This window comes from Helicoverpa armigera, chromosome 18, assembly GCF_030705265.1.
Source record: "Helicoverpa armigera isolate CAAS_96S chromosome 18, ASM3070526v1, whole genome shotgun sequence".
NCBI classification, from domain to species: domain Eukaryota; kingdom Metazoa; phylum Arthropoda; class Insecta; order Lepidoptera; family Noctuidae; genus Helicoverpa; species Helicoverpa armigera.
The window spans coordinates 806619-823764 of NC_087137.1; the positions used below are offsets into that span (position 1 = coordinate 806619).

The following is a 17146-nucleotide window of genomic DNA, read 5'->3' on the forward strand; positions in this document are numbered from 1 at the left end:
CAAATTCTTAATACTCACACTAGCAATATCGAGTACTAATGATCTGAAAGCCTAAGATTTATCGATAACTTTCAAGGCGTCAATTAAGTAAGTCTCAACACTAAAATGTGCCTCTTATAGTCATTACATGATAATCAGTATCGTTAATCAACTTTGTACACAGTTTTCGATACATTTAGAAAGTGCTTTACAAATAATTAATCTGTCGATAGCATTTTAGTTACTTTTAGGCAGAAAACCACAGCCATTAGACGGGTATTGACGTTATAATATTAAACCTAAATTAATGTATTTTCAGCGTGCATTATATCTGACCGCATGATGTGGTTTTGCTATAAAAAGTAGTGGATTTAAGTTACGTAACGTTACTTTAAATACCCAAATATTCTATTCAGTTTAGAATTCTAGTTTGTATTGAGAATAAGCATGTCTAAATAAGTGATCCTTAACTATCAATCATTAATCTTATGTGGTTTTGAACTACTCATTTATAACCCTGCTAAAGTTTGAACCTATCTCAAGCTAATCCGAATTAGAGAAGAAGTATAACAAATTAAGCATCTACATTGTAAAACAGACGCATGTACGTTTTTTATTATGTATGCAACATGGATACATACATTATTTAACATGGTTTTTAAAACTTAATGCTTCGCGGTGCGTAAGGTGACCTTAATTGTTTTTTTTTTATGATTAATTATAATGTTCACAGTAGTAAGTAAACAATAAATCTAACAGCTTTGCTTAGATGTTTAGATATTTTTAGCCTTATTTCTTATTTCGGAAAAACTTTCTAGACAAAAAAATCAGCTAACTTTTGTAACAGTGATGCAAGGATCTCAACTTCATCGTCTATGTGCCAAACCGCTGGTCTGGTAAAGTAAGAAGTGTAACCTATATACAGCTATGGACAGGGTGAACATTTTCCGGCAACCCGCTCGACATGCATTGCCACAGAGTACCTCGAGGCATTACTTGCATAGGACCAGAGACGGACTTTGTGTTATATGCAGTTTTCAATTTTTTTTTGTTAGAATTATTTATGGATCTTTTTTGTGGTGATAGCATCCCGTACCTATATACAATTTTGGTGCCAACAAAGAGTGAGAAACCAGATTCTAGATTGTAATAAATGAAATAAGCTTTGTTTGGCAATAACCGGTTAGATTATACCTAGTGATAACAATATAGTCGGTTAGTTGGTTTTTGTTAGTGAACGTCGCGGCGTATAGCGTATATTTTTTTTTCTTATTTTTTGTATGGTTAAGTACAACTTTTAGTTAAAAGATCTCCACCATTGCTTTTGGAAAATACACATACCTATAATGCTTTAGTACGGAAGCAAATATTTAAGACTTGAAACCAATAGCAAAAAAACAACTGTCCTAAATCACAAAGTCCTTTTTAATTTACTTTATCGTTACTTAAGTCCGTTCAGAAAAAGAACTCATTTATATTAATTGCGATCAGAGCCAACCCTAATTTCCGATTTAATATCACTGGCAAAATAAGTCTCAGTGTATTGGGCATAAAAGCTATTTTGGCATATCAGATATTTTCAAAGAATTCAAATAAGAATATATTTTAAAATATTAGTCGCACAATTACAAAAAAGTAAGAACAAAAAATAAAAACTAATTAGTACGATTAGATTGTACGTAATATTTCCGTATCATCCAGACTATTCTTTGTGGATTCAAATGAAATGAAATAGTTTAAGTTTTGCAATAGGTATATAATATGTAGTACGGCATTCTTCTTGTATATATTAGAAAGAACTTCAATATAAAAAGAAAACGTTTACCCTTAAAATGGTTGGTTAGATTTCGTATCAAATCATTGTTAAGCCCAAACATTCACATTTGCAAACAAAAATAAAAAGAAAACCTCCTAGGATTTTATATTTCTTTGCTAACCACGCTACAGGTGCTCAGAATAAAAAATATTTTACGACAATATGGCGCGTCTGTTTATTTTGCGTTGACTTGTTCCAACGTTGGCTTGCCTTAAGCCGTCCCTGTTAACACCCATATTTTTCCAGAATATTCCTTAGCTTAGCACGCGACCCAGTATCTCCCAAGGGCCTTTAATGTTCTTTTATTTTTTTATTTAAAACATAGTCTAACTTTGCTTCCAAAAGAGATGTTTTGCTTATGCAAATTTTACAGAGGCGTGAATTAAATACTTGTATCAAGATGCTCTCTTTTTATATTTTAGTTTAAATTTGAAATTTTTGAAGATACTTTTGAGTTTAAAGGTTGTTAGCAGAGAATAATTTGCACTAATTTGTCTTGACTAGGTTATTGTTTACATCGTCGAAGGTACATCTAAGTTATCTTTAACGAAGTTATGGCATTTTGTTAGTTGTCTTCTATTTTTGTTCTTACATATTATTTCCACGAATTTATCGACATTGTTTATTTCTAGTATTTACATCAAAGGCTTTTATTATTTTCGCAAATCATCGAGAAACTTTGTAGACGAACTAATACACTGTTATTTGTTTTTCTACAAATATTGTTCTTTGAATTTTCTCTGTAACAAAAAGGTATCTTATGCTCCTAATAAAACGTCATGTTAGATATACTTACTTTTAAATTATAATAGATTGTGAGCATAAAGAACCATTAATTCACATCAGGGTTCCCTCGAAAGGATTAACCCCTGAATTGTGTTTTTCAAGAAACAAATGATTTTCTACTTTCCAGGAGGCCTACTATCCCTGGGCAAGGTGCTCAACTTCTTCCCAGTGGGAGGAGAACGGGAGTGCCAGCCCGAGGGTCCAGGGATCGCGAAGGCTGGCATCTGCATCAACCAGTACGACTGTCGCCAGCGAGACGGCCGGGCTGCGGGGGACTGCGCACAGGGACTTGGCGTTTGTTGTGTGTGTAAGTAGAAACATAGAACCTCCAATTATTTCATGGAAAGTACTTTCCCTGATGAGCGTTTTTTGAATGTAGGAATAGGTAGGTATTACAAGAAGTGGTGACGACAATTTGAAGAAGGTGACGGCCAGTGCATGTATGCGCTTTGTCCAAGATCAGGATGGTTAGCGTTTATTGGGAAAGTATAGGTTTAGCAGTGGCATGAGTCGGTAATTGGCTAATATAAAGATGATGATGTAAAAGAAGCTATCATTGGAATCGTCCGCAAATAGTCGTAGGCTTCGCCCAAAGTGCACAATAACTGCTGAAGTAAAAAGGTAATTAAACTTAATATTTCAATTTAAATTCACGAGAACAGTAAGTAACTAAGAAGTCAAAGACAAAACTAAGAAAAGTAACATTAAAAACATTCTGTAGAATACTTAAAAATAATAATTAAGACCCAGATGGCCTACTTGAAAAAACTTGAACAAGCTGTTACGGAGCAGTACCAACTTTTATACCTATAGTTGGAAACTTCACAATCGAAGTTTTGCGATGTAATCAGGGGGGTAGGGGAGGGGGTAAAACTATTCAAGTATAGGAGCCAAAGATAGCGATTTAACAAATGTAACTTAGATAGCGATAGTAACGTGTGATGTTTTCTAAGAAGCTAACTTAGTTTGAAAGTTTCGACGTAAGACGGGTATCTTAGGTCACACTAACTTCTGACTATAAGAAAATCTAATGACTAAAGTTGTAAAGAACATTAATTAGCCATGTTGGTCTTGATAAGTCAAAGCATTTAATAAAGCTTTTGAAGTAACATTCACATTAGGATCATTGCAAGTAATAAAACACCCGATAATCTACATAGTTACTTCTTGTACATTTATAACGATGCATCCCCACAATCTAACTAAAAATAAACAGAAGCTTGAAAACTCTTGAAAATCCAGCAAAATTACCAACATTGGGCCAGGAGATTTTGCTCGCAATGTAAAAAATTCTGGCTCTGAAGTGAATGTTGACACTAAAACTTGTCGCGTGCTTACTAATGAGGAAAAGTTGACAGCCCGACACTGGGGAACTAGATGCAGCTATAAAAAACACAAATGAAAACTGCGAAATTCACTGGCTAGAAAGAAATAAATGAGAATTCAGATTTGGAAAATGTATTTTGCAAGCAATCGTTCCTTACTAATACTTACCTACGTTTATATGAATTGCTTCCGAGACATTAAGCTGGTTATTATGAGCTTTAAACGTTTAAGACAACTTCAAAATTATTCTCTCTTTCCTTGCCAAATACACTCATTGATAAAATTAAACAATCTTGCACTAATGCATATTTGACAAGATGTTTGAAGCAATCCATTTCTCAAGCTAAAATAGATGAACGTCTGCATTTGAAAGTAGGTCATACAATGAAAACTTGCCAACCTCTTGTCAAAAGAAAACCGATTCAACTTAATTTACCTCAAACTCATAAACTTGATGGCCAATTCTGCACACCTAGCAAGTTAAGTTGTTAGATTTTATCTCCTTGTTGCTTTCTCACCATTTCAGACTTATTGACCGACTGTGTTTTACGACATATTGTTAGGAAAAGTTTCTCCGAGTGACATCTGCCAGATTTGTTATGATTAGCCGATGTATGCAGAGCTAGCGAAGATGTGCGGTTGACCGCGGAACGTGTTCGAGAAAAGCTACGAAGAAAATTCACGCAGTAAGATTGCTTATTTCATCGGAATGGCAGTCAAGAAATGCAATGTTCATAATCTCTGTAGTAGTTTAGTTAAACACACAATAAAACCACAATAAATTTTAATAACATTGTAATCGAAGAGACTTTTACATAGACAAATCTCACCATAGACACAATACAGTTGAATCATGCCTACCATACGACTAACAATTCCACAAGCCCATTTACGGCAGACAGTTTGAAGGCTATGAAAATACATAGATACCAGAACAAGCGCAAGCCACATGTAAAACATTACATTTCACAGCTGCATGTATTCTGCCTGTATCCAGTAGAAACACAAAGTAATTCAAATGATAGCCTCACTCTTAGCTGTTATCGAAAGTATCCAGTGTGGTTTCGAAGCCCGATTTCAGTAATGTCCCGTTCAGCCATTGTCGTTCAGTGCGAATGTCCCGATTGTCTCGGATCTCGTTATGTGTGCAGTGTGGCCGGAACAAAGTGTTGTTCGTGTGTTGTTGCGATGACAGTTGCCTGTAGCATTTGGATTTAGAATGGCGTTTTGTGTTGATTGACTGGCAGGCTTGTCATTGGTTGTCGCTGGAAAAGCCATCGTATATTGCAAGGTTTTCCAACAAGGCTGCTTCGGGATAATTCGCCATTACAGATTGTTAAACACTTATTTCTATAGAGATGTTTTCTTTCACCGCCTGTGTTAGACGCTAAAGTAGACTGTTGAAACAAAATATTGTTTTTCATTTTAGTTGGGCACGTAATGCAGTGCGTGCTACGAGCAACTGAATGTCTGAAGAATATATTTCTCCCGTACTTTATAATCTACACTATGATATTTAATTGCATAAACTCACACTACAACTGCACGTAATATTTGCAGTTTTCCACACAAATAACTCTAAACTAAACCGCTTTGAAATAGTGCAGGGGAAGTTAACGTCAGACTTCGGACAGTAATAGCTTATGTCAGCCAGAATTTATGCCCGTTATTTGAGACCGTAATAGCTTCGACTAAAAGGATTCAGAAGTTTTATTCTAAGTGGGAGATGCTACTTTGTTAGAAGCTTGAGGGACGTACCCGCACTATTTGTTCTCGTCCTGACAATGAGTACTTTAGTCTAGGGGTCAGCAAGCACACCTGCAAAGTATTTGAATGAAGGCACGTTGATAATTTTGTTTAAGAGAGGTAGTGGTATTGGCTTATTGATATTTCTTCAGTAAGTACAAAGTACTATATTTCTGCTTGACTTATGGCAAAATGCTCGTTAGTAGGTAGGTGGGGCGGCTGCTACCTCAACATATTATTTTAGAGACAGATTTAAGTATATTATGTGTTTATATCTAACTGATCTTTGCCTTCTGACCCCAGTCTTATAGCGACAATCAAGTGTAGAGTTATATCGAGATCTTAAGTGCTAGCCATGCGTTTTGGTCTAAAATTGTCGTATATCCGTGGACGTTAATAATTTAGTCATGATTTAGGATCTGGATTTAGCTCCTATCTATTCTCTCATTATAATAATTACAAACTTTTGGTCAATATGTGTTGCAACTTTGCAATACACATGGGTAGACGTTAAGTTTATTCTGTATTTATCTTCTTCAGCTTTTGTATGCCTACAGAGATGACTGGTGCCTCAATTGCCAATATGTATTGCAGTTACTTCAGAACAGAGAACTTTAAAACAAATACGATATGAATAAAAGATACATTGGTTGATGTTTTTACAACTGGTTAGCTAGACGGTCAGCTGTACAGTTTTTTACAATTTAAAGTAGAGGCACGGCCAGGGTCAAGTAACGGCTCAATATAATGTGTAACGCGTACCTAGTGACAGATTATGTTAAAACTAGCCGCAATTTGAAGCCAGATCTGTTATAGTATTCTACTTTCACTTCGGTACAAAGTCTTATCAGCCGGTGACAAAGGCAGTAACAATTGTCATTGGTCATGCTTTTTGGAAATTCTTGGAATTCCTTTTTCGTGGTCAAGTCGGGTAAATATAATGGTGTCTATGATTCTTAGATAAGGCACAGAGAAAAAAGAGTGTTTTAGTTTGTACAAGAACCTCTATGTATATAGAGAGTACATTTTCAACATAGTCATAGTAAACTTCAATCCAAGTCTCCGTTTGAGAGTGCATTGATTTTTTATATGGCCCTATCTTTAGGATCAAAGTGTTTGAATTTTTTGCGACTAAGAGGGAGTGTTTTACAAGGACCGTAAAAATAATCCGATAATGAATCGTCTAACAATTAGAAATAAGGTGCTTAAAAAATTACAACATTGTCAGCGCAAAAATTATGTTAATAATCACAGCGTAAAAAATACTACTTATCATACTCATTGGCGAATATAGCGAAATATGTAGGTTTGTGTGACGAACAAATTATTTATGTATTATGAGTTTTTGCATGTTTTAGAGTAATCTGTGACAAATTACCATATTTTATAGGCTTTTTCTCTAAACCAGCTTTTTGTCAACAATCGTCTTATTATCAAGCCTTAACACATGTTAACAAAAGCATTATGTCGCATACCACATGTAATTTTTTATTAATGACAAACTAACATCAAATACCTACTAATCAACATTTTACATGTAAGAAATACCTAACGGTGATTTAACTTTAAGGTGGGTCTTAGTTTCACTTTTCAGAAGAGAAGTCTGGTAAGACATTCTTGAGACAGTTTTCCAATGAAAAGCAATAAACAACGAAGATTACACTAGAGTTGAAATAGAGGTAATTGCCATACATAAAGGTGTTTGTTGTAAATGTACTTGAATACAGACATAAGTCGAACTTCTCGCGAAGCGAAACTTTTAATATTGATAGTTACCTAGCAACATTCCCTTTGTAGTTTTATAATAAACCATACATTTTTGCTATTACATACTCAACCCAACTTTCTGTTAAGAGCATGTTATTTCAATTACACTTCACCCTTTACCCACTAACTCACAAGTACCTACATATTTCCATACTTGACTTTCAGCGTAACTTCACAATTTCCCGAGCAACGTAACCCATTTTAATTGAATGAAAATAAATGCCGGCTTCAAAGCTGATGTAATAACATCGGCATAATGACATGATGAGACCCATATTATTATGAAAAACACTGCGATTCGATTACATGTGCGACCCTCTGTGCTGAGAATATTAAACAGGACCCAGCCCAGTGGCCTAATGAGTATGCTGAGCTGAATATTCCATGTTTATGTAGGTTTTATTTCGTTATACTTAATAAAGTATGGAAATTTGAGGTCAGGTTGTGAGTGAATGAGGAATGGTTGTCATATGACCTGCCAAAAATAGGGTACCTTCTAGAAAATCTCTCATAATAGGTACAGAAAGGCAAGTTCTATCATCATATTTTATATACAGTTTTAGGAAAATATTTTTCTTAATATATAGCGCTCTCATTAGCCTTTGCTACAAGTTTCGTCCATGTTTCAGCTGAAATATCTTGATATATTTTAGGTTCGCCTGAAAATTCTTGTTGAAAAATAAGGATAGTGCCGCTGGCTAATATTCTTTTTAAAATAAAGTTAATAACTAAAATTGGTAGGGAAATATAACAGGACCGAATTTTGATCAAAAACTCGTTCATGGTATACAATCGAACACATTCACATTTTGTGGTGGTCAAAAGCATCATCATAAACATTGTGTCCTTATTGGTACTTTGCAAAAAGTGGAGAGCAACTAATAAATCCGCTGCTTGCAGATTCAAGATACCTTATTGACACTCATATAAGTCTTCACCCACTTCCAGTCGAGGTATCGTGCGGTGGCTCGGTGCAGAATAACCTGACGTACTTCATGTCTCCCGGCTTCCCCGAGCTGTGGAGCGGCGAGGAGGATTGCACCATCAACATTGAGAAGACCCATGCCGGCATCATGCAGCTCAGGATTGATTTCCTGCATTTTAGTATTGTAAGTTTTTTCCCTTTCTGGTGTAATGTCTTTGCTTACATGAACTGATAAAGATTTGTTACCTCTGGTGTCGTCTCCATTTGTGAGTAGGTAGACCAAAGAGGAATTATAAATAAATCCAGCGAGTTATTCAAAGTAGCCGAATGCAAAATTGAAATCTTTATTATGCATGTGATCAGTTTGAAGAAAAGGAAAAGTTGATGAATTATGCTTTCGTCAAATTCCAGGGTCAACCAAACAGGACTACGGGAGAATGCGATGAAGATGCCATGATCTTAGGGGATGGAGACAGCAAGTTTATCTTGTGTGGCCAGAACCATGGACAACACGGTAAGCACTTGCCATAAAAAGTAAATAGGTTTTGTATGTCAAAACATTGTCTTATCTTCCAAAAGGGTAAAATATGAAGACACAAAAGAAACAGAGACGTTATGCTTATCGTTTCTTTCAGTTGTGATCTGGGTAATAAATATGTACCTGAAAATAAATCAAAGTTTAAGTTCGCAAGAAGACCAGAGTTTCCCCTTCCAGGGAAATAGTCTTATACTAAAACAACATTTAACAAATATATTTCCAGTATACCACACACTGTCAACCGGCAGCGAGAGACGAGAAGCCGATGACTTACCAGGCACGAAGAACATCAAGCTAACACTGCGCATGCGTGGTGCTGAAATGCCGCGCATCTGGCTCATGCGCCTCGCACAGATGCCGCTAGCTAATACCGCACCGCATCACTGTTTGCAGTATTATACTAGTGATAATGGTAATGTGAGATTTTATACTAAGTTTTACATTAAACCGTGGTTGTAAAATAGCTTTATTCTTGACTTTTGCATCATAAAATTGGTCCTGATGTGTGGTCCGCGCAGCGCGTCTTCCTCTTCCATAATTACCTGACGTCGTCTCACTATTGACAGTGTAAATAGACACAGTGTAAATAGATTTATTAACGTTGGTGGATTTTTTCTGTTGTTGTTGGATGGTATTGTTTTGTTTTACATATATGTATACAGCTTTGCATAAATTCAACAGTTTTACATAGCAACACTATTTCAAGCTCATAACATGAGCCAATTTGTAAACGATCTAAAAAGGTAGAGGATTGATTAGTTAAAAAACAGACAATATAGCAACATATTAGAGGATTTCACACACATGGAATTACATTACCATTTCCAGGTACAATAAGAACATTCAACTACGCGTCCAACGGTCGTCACCTGGCCAGCCAGGAGTACAAGGCCTGCATCCGACGTAACGCGGGACGCTGCGCCGTGCGGTACGCGCCGTGTGACTCGCGGTCATTCAGGATAGGGCCCGGGAGTGGCACTCCCGATGTTATTGATCCTGCTGGTAGGTAACATATTTACTAATATTGTAAAGAGGAAAAAATTGTCTGTTTGTACTCTTAGGGCTTTGTAATTAATACTGATTTGAAAAAATCTTTCACTGTTAGAAAGCGACACCATCCCCGAGCAGTCTATCAGAAAAAATCACGAGGAACAGCTAGTTCAATTAAAAACTTACCTCCGTTCATAACGAATTTCCGAATTCGATAGGAAGATTTTTAGTTGATCAGAGTTTAGATAAAGTCTAAGTTTAAGCAATATGTAACAAAGAACAAGATGATAACTAAACCTAAGGAAAATGTACATGGAGTTTTAAACGAGCGGAAATCAACTTACATTTGGCGTCTATGAAAATACATATACTAAAGGACGACATTAAAAACATCAGCAAACAGTCGCTTTAAAACCAGATAAATTATTGAACAACCCACACAAATACAACCTACTACAAATTCCTGAAATATAACAAGTAATAAAACACAACCCGTGAAACCCTCCCGACCATCACCTGACCTCTACCAACCCTTTGCCATGCAAATCGTAAAAACAGAAGGAATTCTGTTCCACATTATTATTCATGTTTATTATACTGCCATTCATATTCCACTTAAGTTTCCAACAAAGGCCATTCGTCAGTGAGTTTACGTCGTCCGGGACTGAACTTGTGACCTCTGCCTGAGTTATCGCCTATTACAACATAGCTTTCGTTTAGTGCGTGGAGTTAAAAACTTGATCGTTTTACATTTTAAGGTCAATTACGTTCAGGGTATATTTTTTATAGTTTGACCGGCTTGTAAAAAGATAGAGGCTACATTAAAAAAATGTTTTATATTTGTAAGTTGGTTTATTGATAGGTCGTGAATAAATAATAGGTGGTGAAAATACAGATAAATTGATGATTAGAATTCCACGAACCTTTATTAATACTACGCAATGAATTTTGCAACTATCAAAGAAAATTATGTTTTGAATTTTCATAGACATGATGCAACAAGAAGAAATGATGCCAGTTGAAACTCAACCACAAGAAGATGAAATGGAAGGTTCTGGAAACGAGCCTCAAATGGACCCAGATCCTGAGCAACCCACTCTTATGTCCAGGGTAAGATAACATACTAGATTCTACTTTAGATAAAACTTCGATTACAAAAGAAAACCCTATGTCTATAACAGTAGGGTAGCCGGTAGCAAGGTTCATTAAACCCTTTGATGAAATGTGGTCTATACGTATGACCAATTCTAAAATGGGTATTCTGCAGAGTCAATAAAATAAACCAAGAAATGGAGGCATCTTCACCAAGTTAATTAAAGTTAACGTATAGAAACTGAACGCAAAACTATTAAAGCTGAGTATTTACTTCGAAATCTAAAAGCGAATGAAATTCTCTTTGGCAATTTTCATCAAAAATTATGATTTGAAATCGCAGAGAGGTTCATACAAGTTTGAAAGTGTAGGCAAGCTGCAAGGGGTCGGTGAGGTCTCAACTGGGACATAAATTGTGTGCCAACTCTGCAACATGCAAGAGAGACTTACTCTATGATTTGCTGACTCGCGCTAAAGTAGGAACTATTTGGAGTTAGATTTTTAAATGTTAAATGAATTTTGCAGCTTTGGGATTTAGATTTTTTTATTAGTTGTGACTCTAAGTGGGTCTATAGCAAGCACGAATCTTGAGTTCCTGGGTTCGAATTTCGGGTTTAGAAAGAGATCGGTAGTATGGAATATGTATCAGTACTTTTTACACGTAATTATAATTATAGGAATATGAAATTAATAATGTGTACAACTAATCACATAATGCCTATATACATATACTTATGCCCGGTTTACACTTTGTTAAGTTAACACTGCAGGTGATTAGTGCAGGTGTTTAGTAATCAAGGTGTGAACGGAAGCGTAAAGTGATTAGTGTTAAGTGATACGTGCGATTAGTACTTATTGATTAGTGCGAGTGAATAGAATCAAGGTCTATTTTCGTTGTTAAGTGACTACCCCCTCTCAACTTTTCTACTACCCTCTCTCGCAATTTGCCTGTACTAATCAGTGTGTAAATACGTGTGTGTTAAGTGCGCAGTGTCAAGTTCAAAGCGAAAATGAAGTAGACGGAAAATGTTGTTCCGTCTACTTTAAAATTCGTACAAGAATACATAAAGTTTGAATGCCTATATACAATGTAAAGTGCGCAGAATTTAAAAACAAACAGTTGAGAGATGCGGCCCTATTGAAACTGAGTGAAGCGATGGGAATTCCCGATTTCAAAATTGCGTTCATTTTCTATATCAGATACCACAACAGATACAATCTCCTTAATTATTTGTCTCAATATTAGGCTCTGATCTACCATTTCTAGAGACACTATGCACAACGCACAGTACCACTATGAGCTTCTTCCTAAACACTGTGTAAACGGAGATGGAAAAGACTACTTAACACTTGACACTTATCGCGTAAAGTTAACGCTTAACACTTATCACTTCACACTTCGCAAAGTGTAAACCGGCCTTTATAACAAATACGTATCCAATAGACATCGTAATCCATTGAAAATATTAATACCACAGTTTTACTAAATGATATGTAAAAACCCCTGTATCCGTTACCTGTGAATTGAAAAATATAACAGATATTATTATTGAATCCATATATTTATATACTGAAATCAAGGTATTCATAGGCCGCTTCATAATTAAAATTGGTTATAAAGGTATTTCCCTAATCATCATTGCAAAAGAGGCATGAAAAATTTCCAATCCTGTAAAAAGTACTTCATTGATATTTATTTTATTATTTACAGCTATTATTTTATATTATTGATGTAATAAAATGGAGAAGCTCGATATTGCCAACAAAAAATATCAAAATTGCTAACACATTTCTAAATTCCTTCAATATCTCTAAAACTAGTTTTCAGTAAGCAAAATTTTCCTTTACCCTTTCAAGATGTTTCAAAAGAGTCTTTAGTAAAAGATATTCCTTTAGTTCGTGCAAACCACACGAGGTTTATTTCTCGTTGGTTTGGCATTTAATATGTTTCAAATGAAATACTGTATTCAACCAGTGTGATGTCATATTGGGTTGCTCAGTGAAATGGTGACCGTATTCGGTCTTATGTCCTGTTCAGCGAATTTCTGATTATGGATTAGGACTTGTAGTTATTTGGTAATGCTGATATTGAATATTTTATACCAAGCAGTAGTATAGCATTTATTAAGCCTTTTTTCACGTAAAATATTCCTTTTTTAACTAAGATGATTACATATGAAAAAACTGATAATGTTAAAAATGCCTATGACATCATCATCATCATCATCAGTCTATCGCAGTCCACTGCTGGACATAAGCCCCTCCAAGTGCACGCCACTGAGATCTATTTTCGGCATGACAAACGTGACATTATATTTCCAAAAGCATAAAACAACAAGCTTTGCCTACCATCAACTGACAGCGATCAAACAAAGATTCTTATGTTTGGGCATGAAGGGTAAAAGAAATTTTGCTTCCAACACATAAAACTAGCATCAGAAATCGAACTTCTCCACTACCCCTACAAAATACCGCCATACCACCCCCAGCCCCGTAGCTAGCCTAACCCCACTAACTGCAAACCTATAAAATAGATCTGGACGTATATCTGGTCTTGGATGTGGGGCCAGGCTCGCTCCTACCGCTGGTCTCCGTACGAGCAACACTATGGCAGCGACGGCGATAGGTACCGGTACTTCGGGTACGGGAACTATGGGATCGGACTGACGGGCCACGGGAGGCAAAGGTGTGCTGACAGGGTTACTATACCTTGTGAGAGCGAGTATTTTATTTCGGTGAGTTGATTTTCCTGTTTGTTCTTTTCCTTTTCTTCTTCCTTTCTTCTTTTTCTTCCTGGCCTGATTTCATTCTTCTCTAACACTTGTAATATTATCATTCACTCCCTACTTATATTTTCTTTTCCACTGTTTAATTTCTTCCTTTCTCGTCTTTCTTTTATTTCTGTCCTTTCGTTCGTTTCTCTCCTTTCTTTATTTTCGTCTCTTTATCTATCCTTCAGTGTATTTGTGTTGATAATTCTGATCATATGCCCTACACAAATAGCTAATTAGTAGGTCCGAAAATAAGATATTCAACTCCAGAAAACCATTAGCAAAAGTAAAGTTTTAAATATTTCAATATCAACTTTAATTTCTTGAAGAACTTTGTGTTTGAAGAGTCTAATTATAATAGTATTAACGCTTAGATTTCCATTAAAGGCTGGAATAAAAGAGAAACTTCAGAGTACTTGTGGAGTTAATAATCAGGAAAGGAAGTAATATTGTTAAAGTTCGCTCAAGAATGACCCGTCAAGAGTACTGAGATAGACTTGAGTCTTGAATAAAAACGCTTTGTAGATAATGCTGAATATTTTAATGTACTTTATGAAAATTAGAGGTTCTTGTTACAAAATGTATTAGGTCATTACTTTTGTAACTGTTTTATAAAAGATAAAAAAATATAGTATCAACAAAAAAATTACAAACGATTAAGCATGTTACTTTATATACGCTTTTACAATATTTCGGCCTATCTTATTAGGTTCTCTGCGGATGTAACGATAGAGATAGGAACTTTTAAAGAAACGCAGGTAAATACAACAACAACAAACATACTTACTATAGTTGTCATATAAATATAATTCTTATTCTAACGTTTCTACATTCTGAGGTAAAATCCTTAGAATGCATTTTTATCCATAGCAGAGACGTGGACAAGAAAATAATTAATTTCTAATTCATCTTCAAACTTTGTGAAGCGCTAGAAGATTGTTCCTATAATGTAACACACGTAGACGTGAGATTTTCATTGTAGGAGCAAACATCCATCATGTTTGTTCCGACGAACTTGATCTTACGTGTTAATTAGCGCGGCTTTAAAATGCTTATACCGAGAGAAATTGGGTTATTTCACGTAGAGCTCGAGATAATTAATTTTGGTAGGCTTTAATGATTTATTTTTGTAATTTAAGTTAAATCGGTTATTTCTATTTACATTATATTTTGTTTTACATCAAAACGGATGATAGTAATTATGTCTTAATTTGTCTTACGACATCGGTAGTTCTAGGATTAGACTTCTTGCAGGCAATTAAGCGAAAACGAAGGTTCCATTCCGAATTTCTTATGAAAAGGCGTACAAAATGTTTAGCATAATAACTGTCAGAGATGGAATTGACTTCTATTACCTTAATTTAAAGCTAACTGAGAAGCTAAGAGAAAAAAAAAACAATGATAATATTAAAAAGCGACTTAGTTAACCATATGTTTAATGAACTATCACCATGATTTTTTTATTTCATAACAAGCAATAATTTTGACTATTCTTCCAGAGCACATATTTCGGCGCTGGAGTCTGCGATCCTCACCACTGTGGCAACACATTTTGCCCGGGTCGTTCCCCACACGACTGTCACGTTGAGACCTCCGTCGCGCCCTTCGCCGTCTCCGTGCACTTCGGGCCCCCAACCATCAAGAGGAACCCGGAGGAAAATATCGGCATGTGCTTGAGGTACTCGCAGTTGCCTTGTGATTCTTAAATAGAGTGTGTAGCCAGTAAGCAACAATTTTCGATCACGGTGCCTAAAGTGCTCAATGGGAAAAAGGACCTTATGAATTTCAAGCAAAATTTCTTTCAAGTAGTATACAGGTGTAATTAAACAAGGGGTCTGTTCAAAGTGTGCATGAAGTATTTTCCTGTGATGCAATATTAAGAATACAATTTTCGTCAATCATCTTTAGTTACACAGTCATGAACATTTGCTCGTAATCTAACAATGTTGATTAGATTGCTTGACTGCTTGTAGGTCTGTAGGTCAGTATGGTTAATTACAAATTGTGTGCACTATAATGTACAGTTCATTTCCATGACTAATGTAATCTGTAATGTAAGATTGAAGACATTTTATAGGTGTTTATAAAATCCTACTGCTAAAAGTCTATTTATTCATTAGCAATAATGTATATTGAAAAGGAGAAGAATAACAAAGTCGTCTTCAGTAACGAAGTTACATCACGAAAGGACGATCAAGCGATCCCAATGTTTTCATATCACATGACGTAGGAAGCGAAATTAAGGACATTATGGGAACAACCCCCGGGTTACATGCACCATGACGAGAATATCAAATGTTCAATGAACATGTAAGAACTGCGTTTAGAACTTATAACTTTTCATTTGTTTTGGTTTTTGTAAATTGGTACTCATATTTTTTTGTGTTATCAAGTGTGCGCGAACAAAACACATTTAAATAAGTACTCAAAATATCCAAAAAACATTATTTTAAAAATATTTTCTTTGACCTTTTCTTCTGTTTGTTTTAAAATTATTCAATACTTTTTGTACTAGTAGTTGTATACACTTGATATGTAATCTGTCATTTTTTTCTATAGGAATACATACGTTATACTACAAAGATATACCCCAGTTAATAATAACCAAATAATTCGTAAACCCGACTAAAACTTTGGCGTTTGAATACAAATGAATCGATATAAACTCTATTACGGACTAGTCTCGGATTTAACGTTAGACTTGTCACAGTCGGCTGAAACTAATTGATATTTCAGTACCAACAGCTTTGTGGTAATTGTTTTGTGAAAATAATAAGGGAAAAGCTAGCAGTCTTTTCTCATAGAAAATCATTTTTTTAGTAGTACCTATATGACAATGTACACAGGTACCTACGTAAGTTTAGAGAAAAGGGGCTGTACCAATTCAAATGGAATAATGATTGATTTGTGACTGGTTTCATTCATAAGACATTATGTATAAACATTGCTGGTCTAGTAGGTTTATTAAAACTGACCATCTTGTAGGTTTTTTTTAATTTTAGATAATACAGGTACCTATCTAATGTAAATTGCTCAATTTATATTTATTTAAAATTATTTTATAGTTTAGAAGTATAAATTATTGGTAGTTCCTATTTTATTGTTTGATGTATAAAATTAATAAATTATACAAAAGTCTGTCATATAGATACGTAATTTATTTTTTTAGTTTTTTATTACATATTTATTTTATTGTATAAAGTAGCTGTGCCATTGTAGAAAAATATTTAGTAACCAAAAACTATGAATGTTTGGAATATAATTTATTATTTGTAAATATTACTAATTTATTAATGTTACTTTTTATATTGTGTAGTAGAACATGTAAGTAGAAAAATATTAAAAAGGTGTAACATTTATACTTAATGATTTTTATTAGATTATACGATGGTTTTTAATTTACTGGCTAT

General features: G+C 35.0%; 1 protein-coding gene across 2 annotated transcripts in view; it reads left to right on the plus strand.

The window, feature by feature from the left end:
• The window catches only part of LOC110376748 (uncharacterized), a 36568-nt gene extending 21114 nt beyond the window's left edge, over positions 1 to 15454 (plus strand). The window contains exons 2-9 of one of the 2 annotated variants that reach the window (XM_049846232.2): positions 2709 to 2888; positions 8369 to 8529; positions 8757 to 8859; positions 9107 to 9295; positions 9712 to 9885; positions 10862 to 10983; positions 13536 to 13700; positions 15236 to 15454. In XM_049846232.2, the coding sequence (XP_049702189.2) occupies positions 2709 to 2888; positions 8369 to 8529; positions 8757 to 8859; positions 9107 to 9295; positions 9712 to 9885; positions 10862 to 10983; positions 13536 to 13700; positions 15236 to 15442 (1301 nt within the window). In that variant the 3' untranslated portion in view covers positions 15443 to 15454. Of the gene's footprint in view, positions 1 to 2708; positions 2889 to 8368; positions 8530 to 8756; positions 8860 to 9106; positions 9296 to 9711; positions 9886 to 10861; positions 10984 to 13499; positions 13701 to 15235 lie in introns of both variants that reach the window. The other variant, XM_049846227.2, reaches the window with a different exon arrangement.
• The last annotated feature ends 1692 nt before the right edge of the window (positions 15455 to 17146 follow it).